The sequence below is a fragment of the Monodon monoceros genome, unplaced genomic scaffold, assembly GCF_005190385.1.
Source record: "Monodon monoceros isolate NGI ecotype Baffin Bay Population unplaced genomic scaffold, NGI_Narwhal_1 Super_Scaffold_3, whole genome shotgun sequence".
In the NCBI taxonomy this organism is placed as follows: Eukaryota; Metazoa; Chordata; class Mammalia; order Artiodactyla; family Monodontidae; genus Monodon; species Monodon monoceros.
In genome coordinates, this window is record NW_021703780.1 from 57,594,179 (window position 1) to 57,612,541 (window position 18,363).

At 59.2% G+C, this 18,363-nt stretch overlaps 2 protein-coding genes across 2 annotated transcripts in view; both read left to right on the forward strand.

Annotated features, from left to right (window-relative positions):
* Positions 1–3,839, forward strand: part of CCDC13 (coiled-coil domain containing 13) — a 28,946-nt gene extending 25,107 nt beyond the window's left edge. Inside the window, exons 13-15 of the mRNA XM_029243521.1 lie at positions 607–761; positions 3,007–3,121; positions 3,680–3,839. Of these exons, the coding sequence (XP_029099354.1) occupies positions 607–761; positions 3,007–3,121; positions 3,680–3,839 (430 nt within the window). The remainder of the gene's footprint in view (positions 1–606; positions 762–3,006; positions 3,122–3,679) is intronic.
* Positions 3,840–9,060: 5,221 nt separating this feature from the next.
* HHATL (hedgehog acyltransferase like) lies at positions 9,061–18,163 on the forward strand. The gene is made up of 12 exons (XM_029241584.1): positions 9,061–9,315; positions 10,953–11,071; positions 11,461–11,528; positions 12,077–12,190; positions 12,317–12,511; positions 12,879–13,088; positions 13,318–13,489; positions 13,987–14,131; positions 14,248–14,283; positions 17,025–17,226; positions 17,632–17,773; positions 17,960–18,163. The coding sequence occupies exons 2-12, from the start codon at positions 10,966–10,968 to the stop codon at positions 18,082–18,084; spliced, it is 1,515 nt and encodes a 504-aa protein (XP_029097417.1). The 5' UTR covers positions 9,061–9,315; positions 10,953–10,965; the 3' UTR covers positions 18,085–18,163.
* The last annotated feature ends 200 nt before the right edge of the window (positions 18,164–18,363 follow it).

An 18,363-nucleotide genomic window follows, 5' to 3' on the forward strand; every position in this document is an offset into this window, starting at 1 on the left:
CTTGTGAAACCTGGAGCAGAGAAACCAACAGAACCTGCTGAACTTCTGACTTACAGAACCATGAAGCGAGAAATCTGTGCTGTTTTAAGCTACGCTTGTGGTAATTTGTTACAGCGGCAATACAAAACTAATGCACCACCTAACACTAATCGAGCCCAAAAATGGCAATATAACTACATCGGGAGGTGGAGGGGCGATTCTGTTTGGCAAGGAGAGAGTACTAAAATAAAACTAAGTTCTCATGTTGCCTGACAGGAAGTCAAAAGATTATATTTAAGACTTAAAAAATTAGCAGGATAAGCATCTGTAGAAATATGGCAGTAGTGGAAGAAACAGCTCAAAGCAGTAGAAGTGGTTGCTTCTGGAGAGCAGAAATCGGGAGTGAGGAGGGGTGGGGAGAGGCTGTGTGTTGTTTTGTTTTTGTTTTTTTTCATTTTAAGCCTTGGAGAGGACGATATGGTTTTAAATGCACATTCCTATATTACTGCAATAAAAATCAGGAAGGACGAGTCCCATGCCCACTGGTGTAAGGTGTGCCCACCTCTCTGAGAGCCTGAGCAGGTGGGGTGCCGGGGCTTATGGCAGCCCCTGCTCTCTCATCACCAGGGTGGAGGAGAGCAACAGCAAGCTTCTGGAGTCAGAGAGGAAGCTGCAGGAGGAGCGGCACCGCACCGCGGTGCTGGAGCAGCACCTGGAGAAGATGCGCCTGGAGCCTGGGAGGACGTCAGCTTCTCAGAGAGCAGCCCCCAGAACCAAAACAGGTAGGGCTGAGGTGGGGCCGGCCCGGGGTCACATTGGGGCCATGGTGCTCTGGGGCTCCTGGTTCTGACTCGGGGGCCAGCGGGGAGAGGACACACAGCAGCAGGGGCAGGCAAAGCTCCACCCTGACGGCGGGGCTGACCGGTGCTGCTGATTGGCTCCTCCCTCTTTCCTGAGCTCCTTACCTTTCAAGGGCAGGACCCTAAGGTTGCTTGTGTCACTTATGCTTTCATCCCATTGGCCAGATCCTAATCACATGACCACACCAGCTCCAGAGGACAGTTTACTTGTCCTAAATCAAAAGGTTAGTTCTAGGGCTTCCCTGGTGACGCAGTGGTTGAGAGTCCGCCTGCCGATGCAGGGGACGCGGGTTCGTGCCCCGGTCCAGGAGGATCCCACATGCCGCGGAGTGGCTGGGCCCGTGAGCCATGGCCGCTGAGCCTGCGCGCCCGGAGCCTGTGCTCCACAACGGGAGAGGCCACAACAGTGAGAGGCCCGCGTACCTCAAAAAAAAAAAAAAAAAAAAAAAAGGTTAGTTCTACTGCTCTAACACAGTGGTTCTTAAGGTACAGTCTCCAGACCAGAAGTGGCAGCACCTTGTGGGGCTGGGGAAGTGAGGGTGTGGGATGCCAGAACCAGAAGCCATTTCTGGGGAGGAAGAACCTTCAGTGTGAAGAGCATGAGCCTGCCCCTCTCCAACATCCCCATCCCAACCCCTCCAGGCTCGGGAGTAGAGGTGTTGCCCCCCAACTTCCCTGCCTCTCAACACCCCAGTACTCCCCCGCCCCCAGCCAAGGACACTCAGATTTTTTCCCAGCGCAGAGATCAGAACGTTTCAGGAGGACATTCCAGAAGTAGGACACAGAGGGGGAGTGGTGCCATTCTCCCACCAGCAGGGCCAGGGCTCCAGGGGCCTTCCAGGAGCTGCTGAGAGACCAGGCTGGGGAAGGTCCTGGGGGCTTAGCCCTGCTGGGCTTGCAGAAACAGGTCCCTTAGGAATGTAGTGTCTCCAGACCATGGACGCACCTCCTGCCACATGGCCGGGCTCCCAACTAGGGACGGCTAAGCCACAGCAGGGAAAACCACTTTGGTCCTGCCTGGACAGGGAAGGGCAACTGCCTGGGGAGAAAGTGACCATGTGGCTTCTGTCCATGCTGGCCTGTGACATGGGAAGAGCACCGCCCCTCTTGGGGGCATAGCACACCCCTCCACCTGTACAACAGGGAGCCTGATTGTGCAATGTGGTCCCCCGTGGCAATTCCATGCCAGTGGGGAGGAGAACAATAAACCAGTAAAAGATGGTAGGTCAGATGGAGGCGAGTGCTGTGGCTTACAGCTGAGTATAAGGGGACAGGAGGTACAGAGAGCAGCTGTCTTCTACGGGGCGGCCACCCTAACTGATGAGCTGATGTCTGAGCAGAGATGGTGGAAGGGGGTGAGGATGTGGCATAGATAACAGAGGGAAGAAGAAGTGCAAGGGCCCTGAGGTGGGCGCACGGCTGGAGGCTTGGAGGCAGTGAGACTGGATCATGGGGAGGGGAATATGTGGTGAGGTAGGGAAGTCACAAGGTGCTGAGGAGGTGGTCCCATCACACAGGCCTTGAGGGCCAAATGCGTATTCACTGTGGCCTCACAGAGCTCTAGAGGCAAGAACTATTATCCTCACGTTACAGGTGAGGAAACCAGCTCAGAGAGGTTGATGATTTACCTGGGGCCACACAGCAGGAAGTAAAAGCCAGGCCTGCTGGTGCCAAGTGATTTCCCCTGCGCCATGCCACCACTGAGGGCCTGTTCAGCACAGACGTCTTCTGATGCTGTGACAGTGCTCGAGATCCCCACCAGGTGGGCTTTGATTTCTTTTTCTGAGCACTCTTTGTCCCCTGGTCCCAGCCACCGTGGATCCCCTGTGCGTATGGATGGAGACTGGAGGTGGGGGACCCAGTGGTAAGAGGGCATCAGATGCGGTGACAGCCTAGACTCAGACTCGACCTGCAGGCCAGACCTCAGGCCCAGCTGCCTTCCAGAAACTTATAGAGTGCAAATATGGAGAGAGTAGTGAGAGGAACCTCCTTGGTACAAAGCGGGCAGTCAGAGCCTGGAGGAAGGCAGCCCTTGTCCTGCACCTTGAAGGAGGTCTAGTGTTTCAACAAGTGGAGAAGCAGGAAGTGGACAGTTGGGGGTGGGAGAAGGAAGTGTTAACACAGAGCCATGGCCTCACCACAGAAAGTGGCTGCTGCTGCCCCACAGGTGTGCCCACCTCTAACACCAGGCACAACCCAAAGGAGAGTGAGAGGAAGGACCCATCTTCTGCCCAGATCTCCAATGTGCCCGTGGAATCCCAGATGGAGGAGCTGACCACCAGGTGCTCCCTGCCCCGTCTTCCTGAAAGGGTGGTGTTGTCTGGGTGGAGGTGTTTTGATAGGCAGAGGGATCACGTCCCTCCCCCTTTGACTTGTATTTGCCCAGAAGGCTGGTCCTGCTGGGTCCTGGGTTCTAGGCCTGCAATTCAGTAACTGGCCATCAGAGGGCAGAGAAATCCAGCCATAACCCTAAAGAGCCCATGCTTCCCAAGAGAAGTTTTATCAAGTGTGGGTTACTGAACCCACTTTTCTCATTCAATTAAACCTTTTAAGGTTAAATGCAGTGGTGGGAAAGGGGGAACCTCTATAAATTAGTACTCATGCCTGAGGCAGCCAACATTTGGGGGAACGACGGGGTACCAGGCCCAGTAGCTGTGGCTGGGCCCAGACAGGAATCCCACATGGTATTCCCCCAAGGGTCCCTGAGAGGAGTTCAGAGAGTACCCTGAGTCTGAAGAGCAGCCGAGCTGGCAGCCTTTCCCAGGGCCCTCTACATGCATGCACACACACTCACGTGTGCCAGCTCGGCCGCGCTGAGCCCCCTTCTCTGTGTGGTCTAGGCTGGCCATCCAGGTGGAGGAGAACGAAATGCTGAAGGCTTCCCTAAGCAGTGCCCTCCGGGGAAAGGAGGAGGACTTCCGAATGTACCATGAGACCCTGGGCCAGGTGAAAGGGGTCTTCCTGCAGGCCCTGCGGCAGCAGAAGGCAGACAAGCACTAGGATGGCGGCCCAGTGTCAGCCTGGCTGGACAGGGCAGCCTTAGGCCTTGAGAGGACGAGGCTGTATCTGAGGACTCCATCTGCTCCTGGAAGCCAACCTGGGGCAGCCAGCTGGGCCCCTTCTCCTAGAAGAGGCTCTCCAAGGGCAACAAGAACCAACATCCCATGGCAGAAGGGCAAAGGAGAAGCCCTGGGCACGCTTAGCGATGGCAAGGGAGGAAGCCAGTAGCCTGTCGGCATCAGCAAGAGCTCTGGGATGAGAAGCTGGCTGTGAACGGACAGATGCAGTCCCTTGGGCAGGTGCTCACTGCCCTTGTCCTAGAGCCTAGCGGGGGACCCTGCATGTCCATAGGGCTCCACATGTGCAGGAGAGCCCAGAGGGCTCCAGGCTGGGAGCATCCCCCAGGCCGCCCAGCCCCGCCCCACCTCCCTCACCAGAGCATCCTCACACCCCACTCCTACCTCCATGGCTCTATCTGTGGGCATCCCCACCCTCTACAGACTTGGGGGCACCATGCTCCTAGCCACCTTGTCGGCCCACCCCTTAGGGTTCTTCCTTAGGTGCAGACCCTCAGGCTTGTAATAATAATGATGATTTTCATGATCACCACAGCTCCCAGTGAGTGGGCACCTACTGTGGAAACCCGATTCCATCTAGACCTCTAGTAACCCAGGGGGTTGTCACCCTGTTTTACAGATGGAGAAACTGAGGCTCACAGAAAGACACAGAGCTAATATTTAACCCTGGCCTGCATGCCTGCAAAAGCCAGGGTCCTCCAGCAGATCCGAATACCCAGGGTGGGCGTGCCTACCCAGTGCTGGGCAGCTCTGTCCCCCTGCCAGCTGCTCCAAGAGGCACCTCTTTTTGCTTCCAAAAGGCTGCAGCTGGTGGGTGCTGGTGGCAGAGGGCAGAGGTGGGGCCGGCTTGGAGCTCTGGGCAGGGGGATTTTGAGGCAGTGGGTCCAGGCGAAGCCATAGTGTACCTGCCTCACCACAGCACAGGGGTGAACTGGGAGGGCTGCTGCAGGAGAGCCCCCAGGCCCCTCTGTGACTGCCGCAGTGTCACCCCTCTCAACTGCAGTTACTGCCATGGGGAGGGATGGCTCCATGGAGGGTAGCCACACACCCCGACCCCAGACACCCTGGCCACACCTGTGCACACAGGGGCCCACACAAAGACACAGATGCACCCAAATGCCTAGACTCAGGAGCATGAATCACATGTAGACACACATGTGCCAGCAGACAATGCTGGCTCCACACTCACAGGCCCTGCCTAGCCATTTCCCTGCACATGGGATCAGAGAAAACTTCCTTCACGGGAAAACTGAGCACCCTTTCATCCTCATGGCCTTCACTACACTTGCTGGGGGTCTCTAGACCTGTCACCCCATGCAGGGTCGGGGCTCCGAGTAGCGGGGCCAGCATGGAGTCCCTCCTCAGCCCCATCCCCGAGGAAGGGCTCGAGCAGACAGGGTCCCAGAAGCCCCAGGTAGCTTCCCCCATGGAGGGGGTTCACGGTATGTATGCCGCGTATGTGAGCCACTGCACAAGTGACACAAGTGACCGGTCTTCACGAGCGGGAATGTGCGTCTACATACACACACACACACACACACACACACACACTTACACGCGTGTGCTTAGAGCAGGTCTGCTCCGTTCCCCCAGCAGAATCCCTCTTCAGGACTCACTGAGTTAAAATGTGCCAAGTGCTAGTGCAGCGGCTGGCACACAGTAGGCGCTCAATAAACGTCAGCCCACAGTATTACCTCTATTAGTTCCACACACACTTGTTAAGCAATTACTCTGCCCTAGGCAAGGGGGTGCCAGGTGAGGCAGACTCAGTCCCCGAGCTCCTGGAAGCCCCAGATCAGCTGGGGAGACAGATTCCCAGGCCACCATCTACCGAGCCAGCTGGCCATCAAGCAGTCATCGAGTGCCAACTGCATACCAGCCTCTCCAGGCCTGTGAGGGGCCCAGAGGTGAATCTGACTTGCTGCTGCGGCCTTCAGGGAGCTGCCTGTCCGGTCAGAGAGGCGTGGGAAATAGAGCGCCGCGAAGGGGCGGGATGGGTTGGGGATATGCAGAGACAGAAAGCCGTATCTCAGAGCTTCCCACCTTTCCTGTTGGCTTCCGGGCTCAATGCCCAGGTCTGGGTGGGGTGAGGGCTGTCCTTCCAATCTCCCTGGGGTGTGGGTGGGTAAGGGGGTGGGGAGGGGAAGGCCCAGGAGAAGAAAGCGTTGTCAGAAGGACCAAGGGCTGGGACCCTGAAGGTGGGCCAGGCACGGAGCGCGGCAACCTGGTCTGTCCAGGTTAGTGCCTGTGGCCCCTCCTGAGCAGCACCGCCTGTCCCTGCGGCCCTGAGGAGGACCTCCCAGCCCTCAGGCAGGTGGGCAGCAGGTGGGCTGGACCTGCCTTTCACAGATGGGAACGCTGAGGTCCCTACCCGGAGCCACAAGGTGTTGGGAACGGGAGACAGGTGCCTGGAGAGTGGAGGAACAGCAAGCAGTGAGGCCGGGGGTGGAGACGCCTCACGTGAGGACTCTCCCTGGCCGCACGCCAGGCTGTGGGCCTGGGTGCTCAGGTTCCGACACTGACAGCTGAGACCCGGCTGAGCCATGGGTGTGACTTGGCCACTGTCCCCTTGGGGGCCTTTGGGGCACCACAGCCGAATTGGACAAGGCTGCGGTCTGGCTCAGGCTGATTCAAGCCCCAAACACGCCCCCATGTCCCTGGGCCCTCCCCTGCTCTCAGGAGGCCGGGTCAGGGGGGCCTGCAGCAAGAGGACTCCTCTGGGCCCTCGCATCCAGTGGCCAGAACTAGCCTCGCCATCCCCTCCTCCAGCGAGCTCACGGCCACCCCACAAGGAAGTCTCTGCCCACGCACCCCCTCTCCTGCACACACACCGTATCTCCTATAGTCCCTGAGCCTTACACACACACACACACACACACACACACACACGCCATAAACAACATACCACACACACACACTTTCCCCGACTTTTTACTTTGAGCGACAACAAGAAACAAATGAAAACGATTTTGAGACTTGAGAGAACTGGCCCCCTGCCCATCTTTCCCAGTAGCCCTTGCTGGTCTTAGCCCAGTCACTTCCTGCCCCTCGTTTTGTGGGCACCAGGTGCCCTCCCCTCACCACCCCTCACTCGGGGGAAGCTGGCCTCAGGCTGTCCGGCCCCAGGTCCAAGGGGCCTCCCTAGCCCTCTACCCGCCTGCCATCCCCACAAGGCAAGCTCCCTACAGACCCCACCGCACGCGGTGGCCCGGTGGACCCCTCCTCCTGCTGTGTGTGAGCGCTGCCTGTCTTGGCCTCTGGAGCGAGGGGTCTCAGCCTCTCTAACAGCCTCTCTTTATGAGCAGTTCAGTGAGCCAGGCCCTGGCCACGGAGTGAGCCATCGAATCCCCCCAAGAGCCCAGTGAGGTCAGGGCCGGCAGTGTGCCCATTTACAGATGAGTATCTGAGGCTCAGAGAAGTGGGTTGCCAGCAAGGCGGAGCTCAGGCTCAAGTCAGCTGGCTGTACCTGTGCTCTTAACGGTGAAGCCAGAGCACCCCGTCTGCCTCCCAGAGCCATTCTCTTGGAGCCTCACGAGGGCACCAGCTGCATGGCCGGCTCAGGCTGGTCTCAGCCAGCACCAGGTGTGGGTGAGCTGGGTTCTTGCCCCTGCAGGGCAATCAACTCCAGAAGCTCCTGCGGCTGAGCCAGTGACTTAATCTAACCTCCTGTTCGTCAGTTTCCCCTTCTATCAACTGGGGAAAATGGTAACCACTTCCCTAGAGGTTGTGGTGACATTAAAAAGAGTTAATCCAGGTACAGCCTCAGAACTGTGATTAACTTATTTCTCCTCTAACAACCACTGACTCTACCTCAGGACTCTACTCGGGTGCCCCACCTCCTCCAGGAAGCCCTCCTTAACGCCCACAGTCTGGCTCAGACACACCCCCTCCCCGACGCTGGCCTCCTCTAGCGCCCATGATCCATGACTGCAGCCCGCACGCAGCCCCTCCAGTGCAGTAATCACCGTTCATGCTTCTCAGAGTCAGGGACCCGCCGTGCAGGCCTCCCTGTGTCACTCTGTGGGGAGTGTGTGCTGAGAGGAAGCTCAGCGCCTCCGGGTATTGTGGGAAGGGAGGGCACTCTCCCTCCCAGGCCTTGCTCAGGCCCTGGAAGTGCCCCTGCTGAGGGTCGGGGTAGGAGAACACTTCTTCCTCCTCTAGTCTCCGCTGAGCCTATGACTGGGCTCAGAGGGTCAGCACGGGCTCCAGGACCTGTCTTGTGACTCATTATAGTCACACAGCTCCTTCTACCCTCCAGACCCTGTCCCCCATGCACATGCATAAACGGGCCCTCACAGACTCTGAGATCCTCATCCCAAAGGACCCCAGAGTAGCTGGATCCCTGGGTGGCACTGGCCTTGGGGAGGTTGTGAGGGACCCTGGCACACTGCCCACCATGGAGCTCCGAGGTCCTGCATCCAACCATGCATCCGTCCAGCCAGCTGGGCTCTGAGGCCACGGTGGGGTGGCCTTCAGGATACCCCTCTGCATCAGGTAGGCTGCGCTGAGGCCTTAGCTGCCCCTTCCCAGAGTGAGGGCCCTGTCCCCCCACTCCCCTCCCCCAGAGGAGTCCTGCTTGCTTAGTAACAGTGCCGTCTGCCTCCACCCTGCCGTGGAGAGGATGTCAGCCACTCCAAGGACCCGCTCAAGTGACCCTGCTAGCTCCCCTCCACCTGGTCAGCTCCCTATGGGACAGGGCTGGAGTATAGGGCCCACATGTCTCTTGCCAGTTACAATTCCACTAGGCAAGTCAGTCCACCCCCAGGCACTGATGCCTGGCCAGCCAGGATTCTCTGCCTGATGAAATGGACCAGGGCAGGGGGCGAGGTGGGTGTGCCGTGGGACAGCCGTTGGGAATTCACATGGAAAGGTGTGCGCTGGAATTCATGGAAGTGTGGGCATGGTATGAGTGTGTGTCTGCATGGTGGGGGCGTAGCTCACAAGCCTAGAGAGGCCAGCGGGGGCCACCTGGAAGTCTTCCTGGAAGAGGAGAGTCCTGGCCAGCAGTGAGAAGGAGACACAGGCTGTACGGACCAGGGGAGGGAGGTCGAAGTGAGGTCCAGGTGTCCCTGTCTGAGCCTATGCCAATGGCCACCCCTTCTGCCCCTCCCCAATCCTCCCTGCAGCTCCCTGTGGCCAGCAGCTCTGCAGCACTCAGCTCTGCTCCACTTCGCGCAGCTCCGCTCCAGAAAGGCCACCTCCTCCCTGCCCTCCTCCTCCCCCACCCCTCCTGCTGTCACCACTCACCGTTCACAGCCTCGAGGGCGTGGGGACCCCAGAGCTGGACACACCGCACCGGGGCCCCAGAGCCCAGCTGGTCGGACGGTCGCACGGTCGGACGCAGGACCCCAGAGCCCCGAGGTGGGCAGTGTGCCAGGGTCCCTCACAGCTTCCTCAAGGTCAGTGCCAGCCAGGGATGTAGCCACTACGGGGTCCTTGAGACCTGTAGAGCCCACCCCAGGCCCCTCATCGCAAACCTCAGGCCCCAAAGTGGGCTTTACTCCAGGTATACCTCAGGCGGGCAGGTCAGTGGGCAGGGGGCACTCCTCTGTCCACAGGCTGGCCCAGGTCTGGGGTCTATCAGGAGAGGTCCCAGGCTGGGGGCCAGCCCTGGCCTTGCTCACAGAGGCCTCACAGGGGACACCCGGCACCAGCCACGGGGAGCTAAAATTGGAAAGTGGAGAGTGGGAGGCAGCTGACAAAGCTATTTCGCAGGCTCTTCACCGTGCTCCGGTTTCAAGCTTCTGCTCCCTTAACCCGATCCTCAGGGCCTCCCTACCCCCACCCGGCCCGTGGGGAGGTGCGTCAGCCCTCAGGCCAGCGGCGTAGAAGTCAGGTCCGGCAGGCCGCTGGTAGGGGCAGGGGCAGCGGACGGTCTTCTCCGATCAGAGACTGCAGGGGGGCTCACTGAGAACACTCAATCCTGTCCCTGGTCCGCTGTGTGACCTTGACAGGTCCCTGCCCCTCTCTGGTCCATGAGCCCTCCATCTGTGTAATGGGGAGAATGCCGACTGTGGCGGCCCAGGAGAGCTGGTTTCGGAATTGGTGAGGGAGATTTAGAGGATCTGGGGCGGGAGAGAGGGCCATGCCAGCCACCTCGCTCAGCCCAGCCTGAAAGGATGGCCACGGGTCAGGCCGGAGCAGGATAGAGAGGGCACAGGTGCTAGCTTAGGTCCCAGGGATGACCCAGGAGGACTCCTGGGGATGAGCTAGGCCCTGGCAGGAGGGAGTGGCCAGGCTCACCCTGAGCCCAATGCTGGTCAGCACCTTGGGCAGCGGCCAGCACACTCCCCGGTGGCCTGGCCCAGCCTAGCCCCACACCCACTACCCCAGGGCACTTCTTCAAATAGCACAGCCTCCAGCTGGCATCCAGGGCCTGGATACACAGAGCACTGAGAGAGTGGGCAGGTGTGGCCACGGACACAGGCAGGAACCAGGGATATGGCAGGCTGGGGCTCAGGGGCTGGTTGGCGTAATGGGGGTCAATGAGAAGCTATAGGCTAGACCTCCCTCCTCCCGTGGGGAGGTCACAGGAAGTAAAGGCAGCTCAGGAGGGTATGGAATCAGAGAAAGGGGCCCGGAGGAGGGGTGGATTTGTCAGGAGTTGATAGAGACTGACTGAGGGGAGTGGGAACCCTAGGGGCCAGAAATATGACTGAGGTGATGCAGAGGGAGTTTCTCCACAAGAAAGTCATCTGAGACCTTGGAGGAGCAGTTTGAGCAGAGGGTGGGGACCGGTCCACCTGAAAGGTATGGAGGAGTGAATGAAGGTGTAGAAGGCCGGCCTAGAGTGAAGACAACGCTTTCAAGAGCCTTCAGTGGGAAGGGGGAGGGGCCGAGAGTAGCGGCTAGGATGGGGCACCAAATGGCAGGGGGCCTGGGAGGGGTGGGAGATGGGCGGGGGGAATGATGGCATGAGATGCCCAAGGGGCTGTCTCTCTTCAGAATGGGGACCGCTCCACCTCAGTGGGGACCATGAACTGGGCTAGGCAGGGCCGGGGGGCAGCAGTGCCCTCACCCAATCTGTCTCCCTCAGCCCCATCCAGGCTATGGGCGTCAAGACAGCCTTGCCCGCAGCAGAGCTGGGCCTGTACTCCCTGGTGCTGAGCGGGGCCCTAGGCTATGCTGGCCGGGGCCTCTTTGAGGCTTCACAAGGTAACAGCTGGGCCCCGGGACAGAGGGGTGGGACCGTTCTTCCGCTGGGGGTCTCAGGGCTCCACCCAGCAAGGCCAGAAACTTAGAGGCTCCAGACTCAAGGGCAGTCCCTAGGCCTTGGGGCTAGGGGGTTGAGTCAGATGCAGCCACAGGGAGACTCAAATGCAGAAGCACACTGACAGAGACCTGGGCAGAGCCAGAGAAAGAGAGAGAGTGTGTCTCAGACACTCAGGGATACAGAGACCTGGCCCCAGACACACAGTGAGACCCAGAGAGAAGCAGAGGCAGAGAGAGACCCAGACCCTCTCCCGTCCCCCGAGGGTGGCATCAGCCTTGCTGTAGAGGCAGGTGTGGGTGTGAAGCGCCCTGAGACCAGACTCTGTTCTCAGGTGGGGCCCACAGGAAAGCCTTCCGGGAGTCTGTGCGACCTGGCTGGGAGTACATTGGCCGGAAGATGGTAGGTCTCCCGCAGCGCAGGGTCCCTGACCGGGGTCTCTGATCCCTGGCCCGTCTCTCCTGTCCCAAACCCTTCCCCGCTCTCCCCTGTTCCTAATGGTCCCACATAACACAGGGCTGGCAATGGGGAAGGTCTCTGGCTTGAAGTTTCAGCATCTTCGTTTTCTCCACTGGCCCCTCCTCCGTCCTCCTGGGGCCAAACCAAGCCTGCCTCAGACCCTGCTCATTTAGGAAACAAACCGAGACGGGCTTCCGCAGGGCCTCCAGCACCATCCTCCCCAGGAACAACGCAATAATGGTGGAATGTCAGGCAATGTGCTGGACAGAGGGGGAGCTCGGAGCAGCAGGGCAGCCCACGTGGTACCCCTCATTCCTCTCTACCTACCTTCCTGGTACTTCCCTCAGAGGGGAAGGCAGGGACCTCAGCCGTTGCTCTCCTCTAATGCACAAGAAGACTCTGGGGGCAGGGAAGGGGTTGAGACTCTGACCAGCCCAAGTGCCAGCCCACTCTGCCCCCGCCCCACCTTAACCTGCCTGGGCCTGCCCCAGGACGTGGCTGACTTCGAGTGGGTGATGTGGTTCACCTCCTTCCGCAACGCCATCTTCTTCGCTCTCTCCGGACACGTGCTGTTTGCGAAACTCTGCACTATGGTTGCCCCCCAGGTGAGCTGGACCTGAGCCCCCCCTGCCTCCCCCTCCCCCTCAGCCACAAGGGTTGCGGGGAAGCCATCCTGGGCTCCCACCTCCGTTCACATGGAGAGGTAGACGAAGCCTTCTCCCTGTCCACAGCTCCGCTCCTGGATGTATGCTGTGTACGGGGTCCTGGCGGTGGTGGGCACGATGGGCCCTTGGTACCTGCTGCTGCTGCTTGGCCACTGCGTGGGCCTCTATGTTGTCTCACTCTTGCACCAGCCCTGGCTCTGTCTCGGCCTCGGCCTGGCCAGCCTTGCCTCTTTCAAGCTGGACCCCCTCATCTCCTGGCAGGTGTGTGCTGGGGCGGGGCAGGGGTGGAGGGTGCAGGGATAGGACCCCAAACCTCTCACCTCATCCGAAACGTTTGCCTCCTAAGTCTCCCCAAGCACTTCCTTCACTTTCCCACCCGTCTTCAAGCCTCTGACCATGGAGCATGCCCTGCCCACAAGGTGGTCGCCTCCACCGCAGCAGAGACACGTCCAGCTCCTTCCCTGCTCTGCCCCAGCACTTATGAAATTGGCCCTAGGTGGCCAGTGTTGACGGGCGCTGGCAGAGAGGGTGACGGCAGAACCAGGCTGGGCCCCTGCAGGAGGCTGGGTGGGCTTCCCAGAGACAAGGGGCACCCTGGTGAGCTGGCGGCCTGTTCTCTCCCATCCAGAGCGGGTTTGTAACAGGGACTTTTGATCTTCAAGAGGTGCTGTTTCACGGGGGCAGCGGCTTCACGGTGCTGCGTTGTACCAGCTTTGCGCTGGAGAGCTGTGCCCACCCTGACCGCCGCTACTCCCTAGCTGACCTGCTCAAGTACAATTTCTACCTGCCCTTCTTCTTCTTCGGGCCCATTATGACCTTTGATCGCTTCCACGCTCAGGTGAGGGGACACCCTGTGGGCTCCCAAGACAGAACTGCGCCCCCCCGGGCGGAAGTGAACCCCCCTCAGGCCCCAGAGGGGCCCGTGTCTCCACTCGCAGCGTTGCCAGGATGAAGCCGCGTCTCCCCTCACCCTCGCATCCCCAGACAGCTAGTTCGTGACTCACCGCTCAGACAGGGCTCCTCGCGCAGGGCTTACCTCCCCCACTCAGACCCTAGCCGTCCCTCAGGTGAGCCAGGTGGAGCCGGTGCGGCGAGAGGGCGAGCTGTGGCGCATCCGGGCCCAGGCGGGCCTCAGCGTGGTAGCCATCGTGGCCGTGGACATCTTCTTCCACTTCTTCTACATCCTCACCATCCCCAATGACCTCAAGTTCGCCAGCCGCCTCCCGGACAGCGCCCTCGGTGGGTGCGCGCCGGGCCCAGAACAGGGATGGGGACGGGGCCGCCACTTGAGAAGGACGGACCCTCTGCGCCCCAACGGCGGCGGAGTCACAGCTGGGGAAGCTGGCGCCCCGGGGGACAGCACCTATCGCAGGGTGGGGGAGCGGGGATTTAGCCTTTGAAACGCGTGGGACTTGGAGGTAGGTTTGCCCCGTGACACCGGGCAGTGGTACCAGACAGAGGCCGCCCACCTCGCCGAGGCCTAGGGCTGATTTCCCCAGCCGGATAGGGTCTCCCAGGGGCCAGCCCCTCCCCCCAGGACGCGGGGGCGGGGCCTCCGTGGGGGCGGCCGGGGCGCAAGGATACCCCCACCCCCACCCCGAGCTGGGGAGAGTGTGTCCGTAGGGGAGGGCAGGGCTCCGCGCCTCCCCGGGATTTGGGAAGACCCGGGGTGGCGTGGGGGACGGGGGGAAGGTCGGTGTAATGCCCCCCGGGCCGTGACGACCCCTTGTCCCCAGCTGGCCTAGCCTACTCAAACCTGGTGTACGACTGGGTGAAGGCGGCCGTCCTCTTCGGCGTCGTCAACACCGTGGCGCGCCTCGACCACTTGGACCCGCCCCAGCCTCCCAAGTGCATCACAGCGCTCTACGTCTTCTCCGAGACGTGAGTGCGAGGTCCGGGGACTCGCCTCCGGTATCCCCACCTCCCCTTCGCCTCTTGCCCCAAGCCCCGGAGCTCATCTCCTGGCTGATTCCCACCCGTATGCTCTCCTCCCACAGGCACTTTGACCGTGGCATCAACGACTGGCTTTGCAGGTGAGTTGGGGTGGGGTGGGATGTCACAGCCATCCCCCAGGTGGCTGAGCAGGGCCGTGGCCGGGTGGGTCCACGTCTTCAAAGATCACCTCTGGGCCAGAGGAAGCAGGGAGGGAGGGAGGAGGTCATGGCAGAGGTCGAAGTGAAAGACAGAGGTTTGGACTTGGGTGGGGCCCCTGGAGGTGAGAGAAATGGAGTGGAGACACACAGCAGGCAGCCTGGACAGCACTTGGCCGTGGATTGAGGGCATCAGGAAGGAGAGGGCGATGACTCCCAGGAAGTCGTGTGCCCGGAAGGACTCTGGTTGAAGGAGCCAGCAGAAGGGCCTGAAAGGAGCGGTCAGAGGAGCAGGAGAAAAGGCAGGACCGTGGGACACCCTGGAAGCTAAGGGAAAACCATCCTGGCATGGTAGGGGCAACTGGGTCAGATGCTGCTGGTGTCAAGGAAGCCAGAGACTGAGCGTGAGCGTGGGTGGCATGGAGGTTCTCAGCCTTTCCCTGGAGAGGCAGGGGCGGGGAGGAGTCGGGGCTGGGGGCGTGGGGGACAGAGGAACCGCAGGGTAGTTCCCGTGTGGACAGCTCCTAGAAGAAGCCTGGTACTGAAGGGGGACACACAGAAGTGGCTGAAGGGAGAAGTGGGTGTTTTAAAGACAGGAAATAATGGGACATGCTTGGGTGCCGAGGGGAATCATTCAATAGAAAGGAGGAAGTTGACAGCGCAGGATAGAGGGGTGATTGATGGAGGGAGCTCCCTGAGAAGGGGAGGAGGCGATGGAACCAGGCAGAGCTCTGGCTTCGGCCACGGAGAAGGAAGAAAGGCTGGTGTGGATGCAGAAGAATGGCAGGTGAGTGTGGAAAGGTGAGGGATTCCTCCTGAAAGCTTCGGTTTTCTCCGTGAAGTAGGAGGCAAGATCATCAGCTGAGAGATGCAGGGTTGGGGGCGGAGGGAGGCACACAGATGCTGCCTCTCTCCTCCTGCCTAGATCACCACACCCATTCACACGTGCAGGGGAGATGAGGTGGAGTAGCCACGGCAGAGCCTGAGAGAAGACGCTGACCAGAGAAACCGTGGCACTGACAGCTCAAGTGGGGTTGGGGGTAGTGGGTTTATGGATTCTAATATGTGAAGGTGTGGGGTTTTTCCCATCAGGGCTTCGCTTCTTGGGTGCAGGTGAGGAGAATGTGGGTGATTGGGCTTTCCCAGATGGGTAAGAAGGAAGAAGTGAGGGAGAAGGGTTTTTAGGTTATTTGTAATGATGACTCATTGAATACAGTTAAGAAGGGTGGTAAAAATAGGAGGGGGTCACAAGATGAGGAAGGTGGGGGGGAGGTCAATGAGATTGAAGAAGTGGAGCTAGGGAGTCAGGTCAGGTGCGGGGGGCAGGGTGAAGGATGGAAATTAGGAAGGAGTCAAACAAGTGGTACAAAAGTTGGGGTGTGGCCATGGGAGTGGGTGACTGAGGTGGAGTGGAAAAGAAACCATTGGTGAAACGAGGAGGTCAAGGAACAGAGAGGCTGGTTATGCAATGGGTCTTCTACTGAATTTATTTAACAAATATTTATTGAGTATCTACTACGTGCCAGGCACTGTTCTAGGCACTGGGGATACAGCAGTGAACATGACAAAGGCTGTGAACTCATGGAACTTACAGCCTAGTGGAGGGAAACAGACCATAAACAGGTTAAAAAAAAAAAAAGATAATTTTAGAGAGTGGTAAGTGTTATGAAGAAAATAAAAGAGCGTAATGGGGTAGAAGCTTCTTTAGTTGGGGTTCGGGTAGGCCTCTGTGAGATGAACTGAGACTTGAGTGATAACGAAATTTGGAGAAGAGAATTCCAGGCAGAGGGAACAACAGGTACAGAGGTCTTGAGACAGGAGCCAGCTGTGTGTGTCTGAGTATCAGAAAGACCAGTAAGGGGACAGCATAGTGAATGAAGGGGAGAGTGGTGGGTGATAGGTCAGGGAGGGAGGCAGAAACCAGATGACATGGGATCTTCTAGCCACAGGAAGGTGGTTGAGTTTATTCTGTAATGAGGAGCTATCGCGGGAGGGTGTGATTGTGGAAGTGAGGTGAGCTGGGTTACACTGTTAAAAGATGCCTCTAACTGCTGTGTGGACAACGGACAGTAGGGGGCAGAGGCAGAAGCAGGGAGATGATTTAAGAGGCTCTTGCAATGATCTGTGTGACAGGAGATGATCCCCTGGACTAGGGTGGTGTTAGTGGAGGTGATAAGCAGTGCTCAGGACCCAGTGGAGCCCGTATAGCATTTGCTGGTCTGGATGTGAGTGGAGAGGGGAATTGAGAATCCAAGATGGCACCAAGGCTTCTGGCCAGCAACTGAATGGATGGTGGTATCATTAGCTGAGATGGGAATGAAGTAGGTTTGGGCAGGGATGGGGGAGTTGGTCCTTCATGTGAGATGTCTGGTAACAGTTGGATATATGAGTCAGGAGAGAGACTAGAGAGACAGATTTGGGGCTTGTCAGCATAGAGACAGTATTCAGAGTCTGAATGAGATCGCTTGGAGAAATGAAGGTAGCTAGAGAAGACAGGAAGTTCAAGGCTGAGCCCTCCACATTTTGAAGTTGGGTAGAGGAGGAGCAGCCACCTCAGGTCCAGGGTGTTGAATGTGCCCAGGATGATAGCGTTGAGGAGGCTGCCCCCGTTGTGTATCCTTTGCCCGTCTCCCACCTGCCTTTTCCCACACTCCCAGCGGCCCCTTTTCCCGCCTTGCCTGCAGGTACGTGTATGACCACGTTGGTGGGGAGCACTCTGAGGTGATCCCAGAGCTGGCGGCCACTGTGGCCACATTTGCCATCACCACTCTGTGGCTCGGACCTTGTGATACTGTCTACTTGTGGTCATGCCTTAACTGCTTTGGCCTCAACTTTGAGCTCTGGGTACAGAAGCTGGCAGAGTGGGGGCCCCTGGCACGAATTGAGGTGAGCAAGGAAGGTCTGGGGCTGGGTTGTCTGGGGCACTGGAGGGGGTGGCACTACTGCTCTCTGGAGTCTTCCAGCCACACCTGGCTGCCAGGCCAGAACTTTCTCACTACCACCCGCCTCCGGGTCGTCGGGGCAATGGCTCCCTCTGTGGGTACCTGGCCCTCCCTTCCCTTCTGCAGGGTCGGCGGGCACCCGGGCCTGGCTGTGTTGTTCAGGCCCTGCCCTCTCTCCAGAGTTCAGTTTCCCATCTTTTAACAATGAGGGAGAGCTGACCGGGGACTCTCAGGGACACAGGCATATCCCCAGGACCCAGGTGGCCACATAGGCAAGGCCTCTGACCTGCCACGTCCTCTTTCCCCTGGGCCTCTTACCTCACTGCCTATGTTGTCCGGGACCCAGCAGGCCTCTCTGTCGGAGCAGATGTCCCGCAGGGTCCGAGCCATCTTTGGGGCCATGAACTTCTGGGCCATCATCATGTACAACCTTGTAAGCCTGAACAGCTTTGAGTTCACAGAGCTGGTCGCCAGGCGCCTGCTACTCACAGGTGAGGGACGGGGGATACGGAATATGCCAGGTATCAACCTCAAGGACTGTGACCTCCTGAAATGTCCCCACCCCACCGCAATTCCCCAGGGACTCAGCAGGGAGGCACAGTCAAGCGGGGAGAGAGAAGAGTCACTGGGGGAAAGGGGAGCTGCTTCCAGGCACGCATGACCTCTTCCCCACACAGGGTTCCCCCAGACCACGCTGGCCGTCCTGTTTGTCACCTACTGTGGTGTCCAGCTGGTGAAGGAGCGAGAGCGAACCCTGATGCTGGAGGAGGAGCAGAAGCAGGACAAAGAGAAGCCCGAGTAGGGGAGAGGGGGAGAGGGATGGGCTCTGCTCAGCTGTTCCTGGGAGGGGCCTGACTGATACAATAAAAGACTTTTTACCGCGCTTTGGCTCTCCCCTGCCCCTTCCTCCAGCAGTCTCCTGGCTCCCTGTCCAGGCTGGATGAGGAGCTGGAGGTTCAGGGAGGGGGCTCAAGCTCTTGGCGTAAACAGAACGTGCAGGAGACACACGTGGAGGGCAGAGACCACCGACCTTGGCAGCCCAGCAGCTGAACACGGAAGCCCCAGGTCTTCAAACCACCTG

Coding starts and splice junctions, on each gene's coding strand:
- HHATL (XM_029241584.1), top strand. CDS start 10,966: ATGGGCGTCAAGACAGCCTTGCCCGCAGCAGAGCTGGGCCTGTACTCC. Junction 11,529..12,076: donor AGTACATTGGCCGGAAGATG/GTAGGTCTCCCG, acceptor GGCCTGCCCCAG/GACGTGGCTGACTTCGAGTG. Junction 14,132..14,247: donor CTCTACGTCTTCTCCGAGAC/GTGAGTGCGAGG, acceptor CTCCTCCCACAG/GCACTTTGACCGTGGCATCA.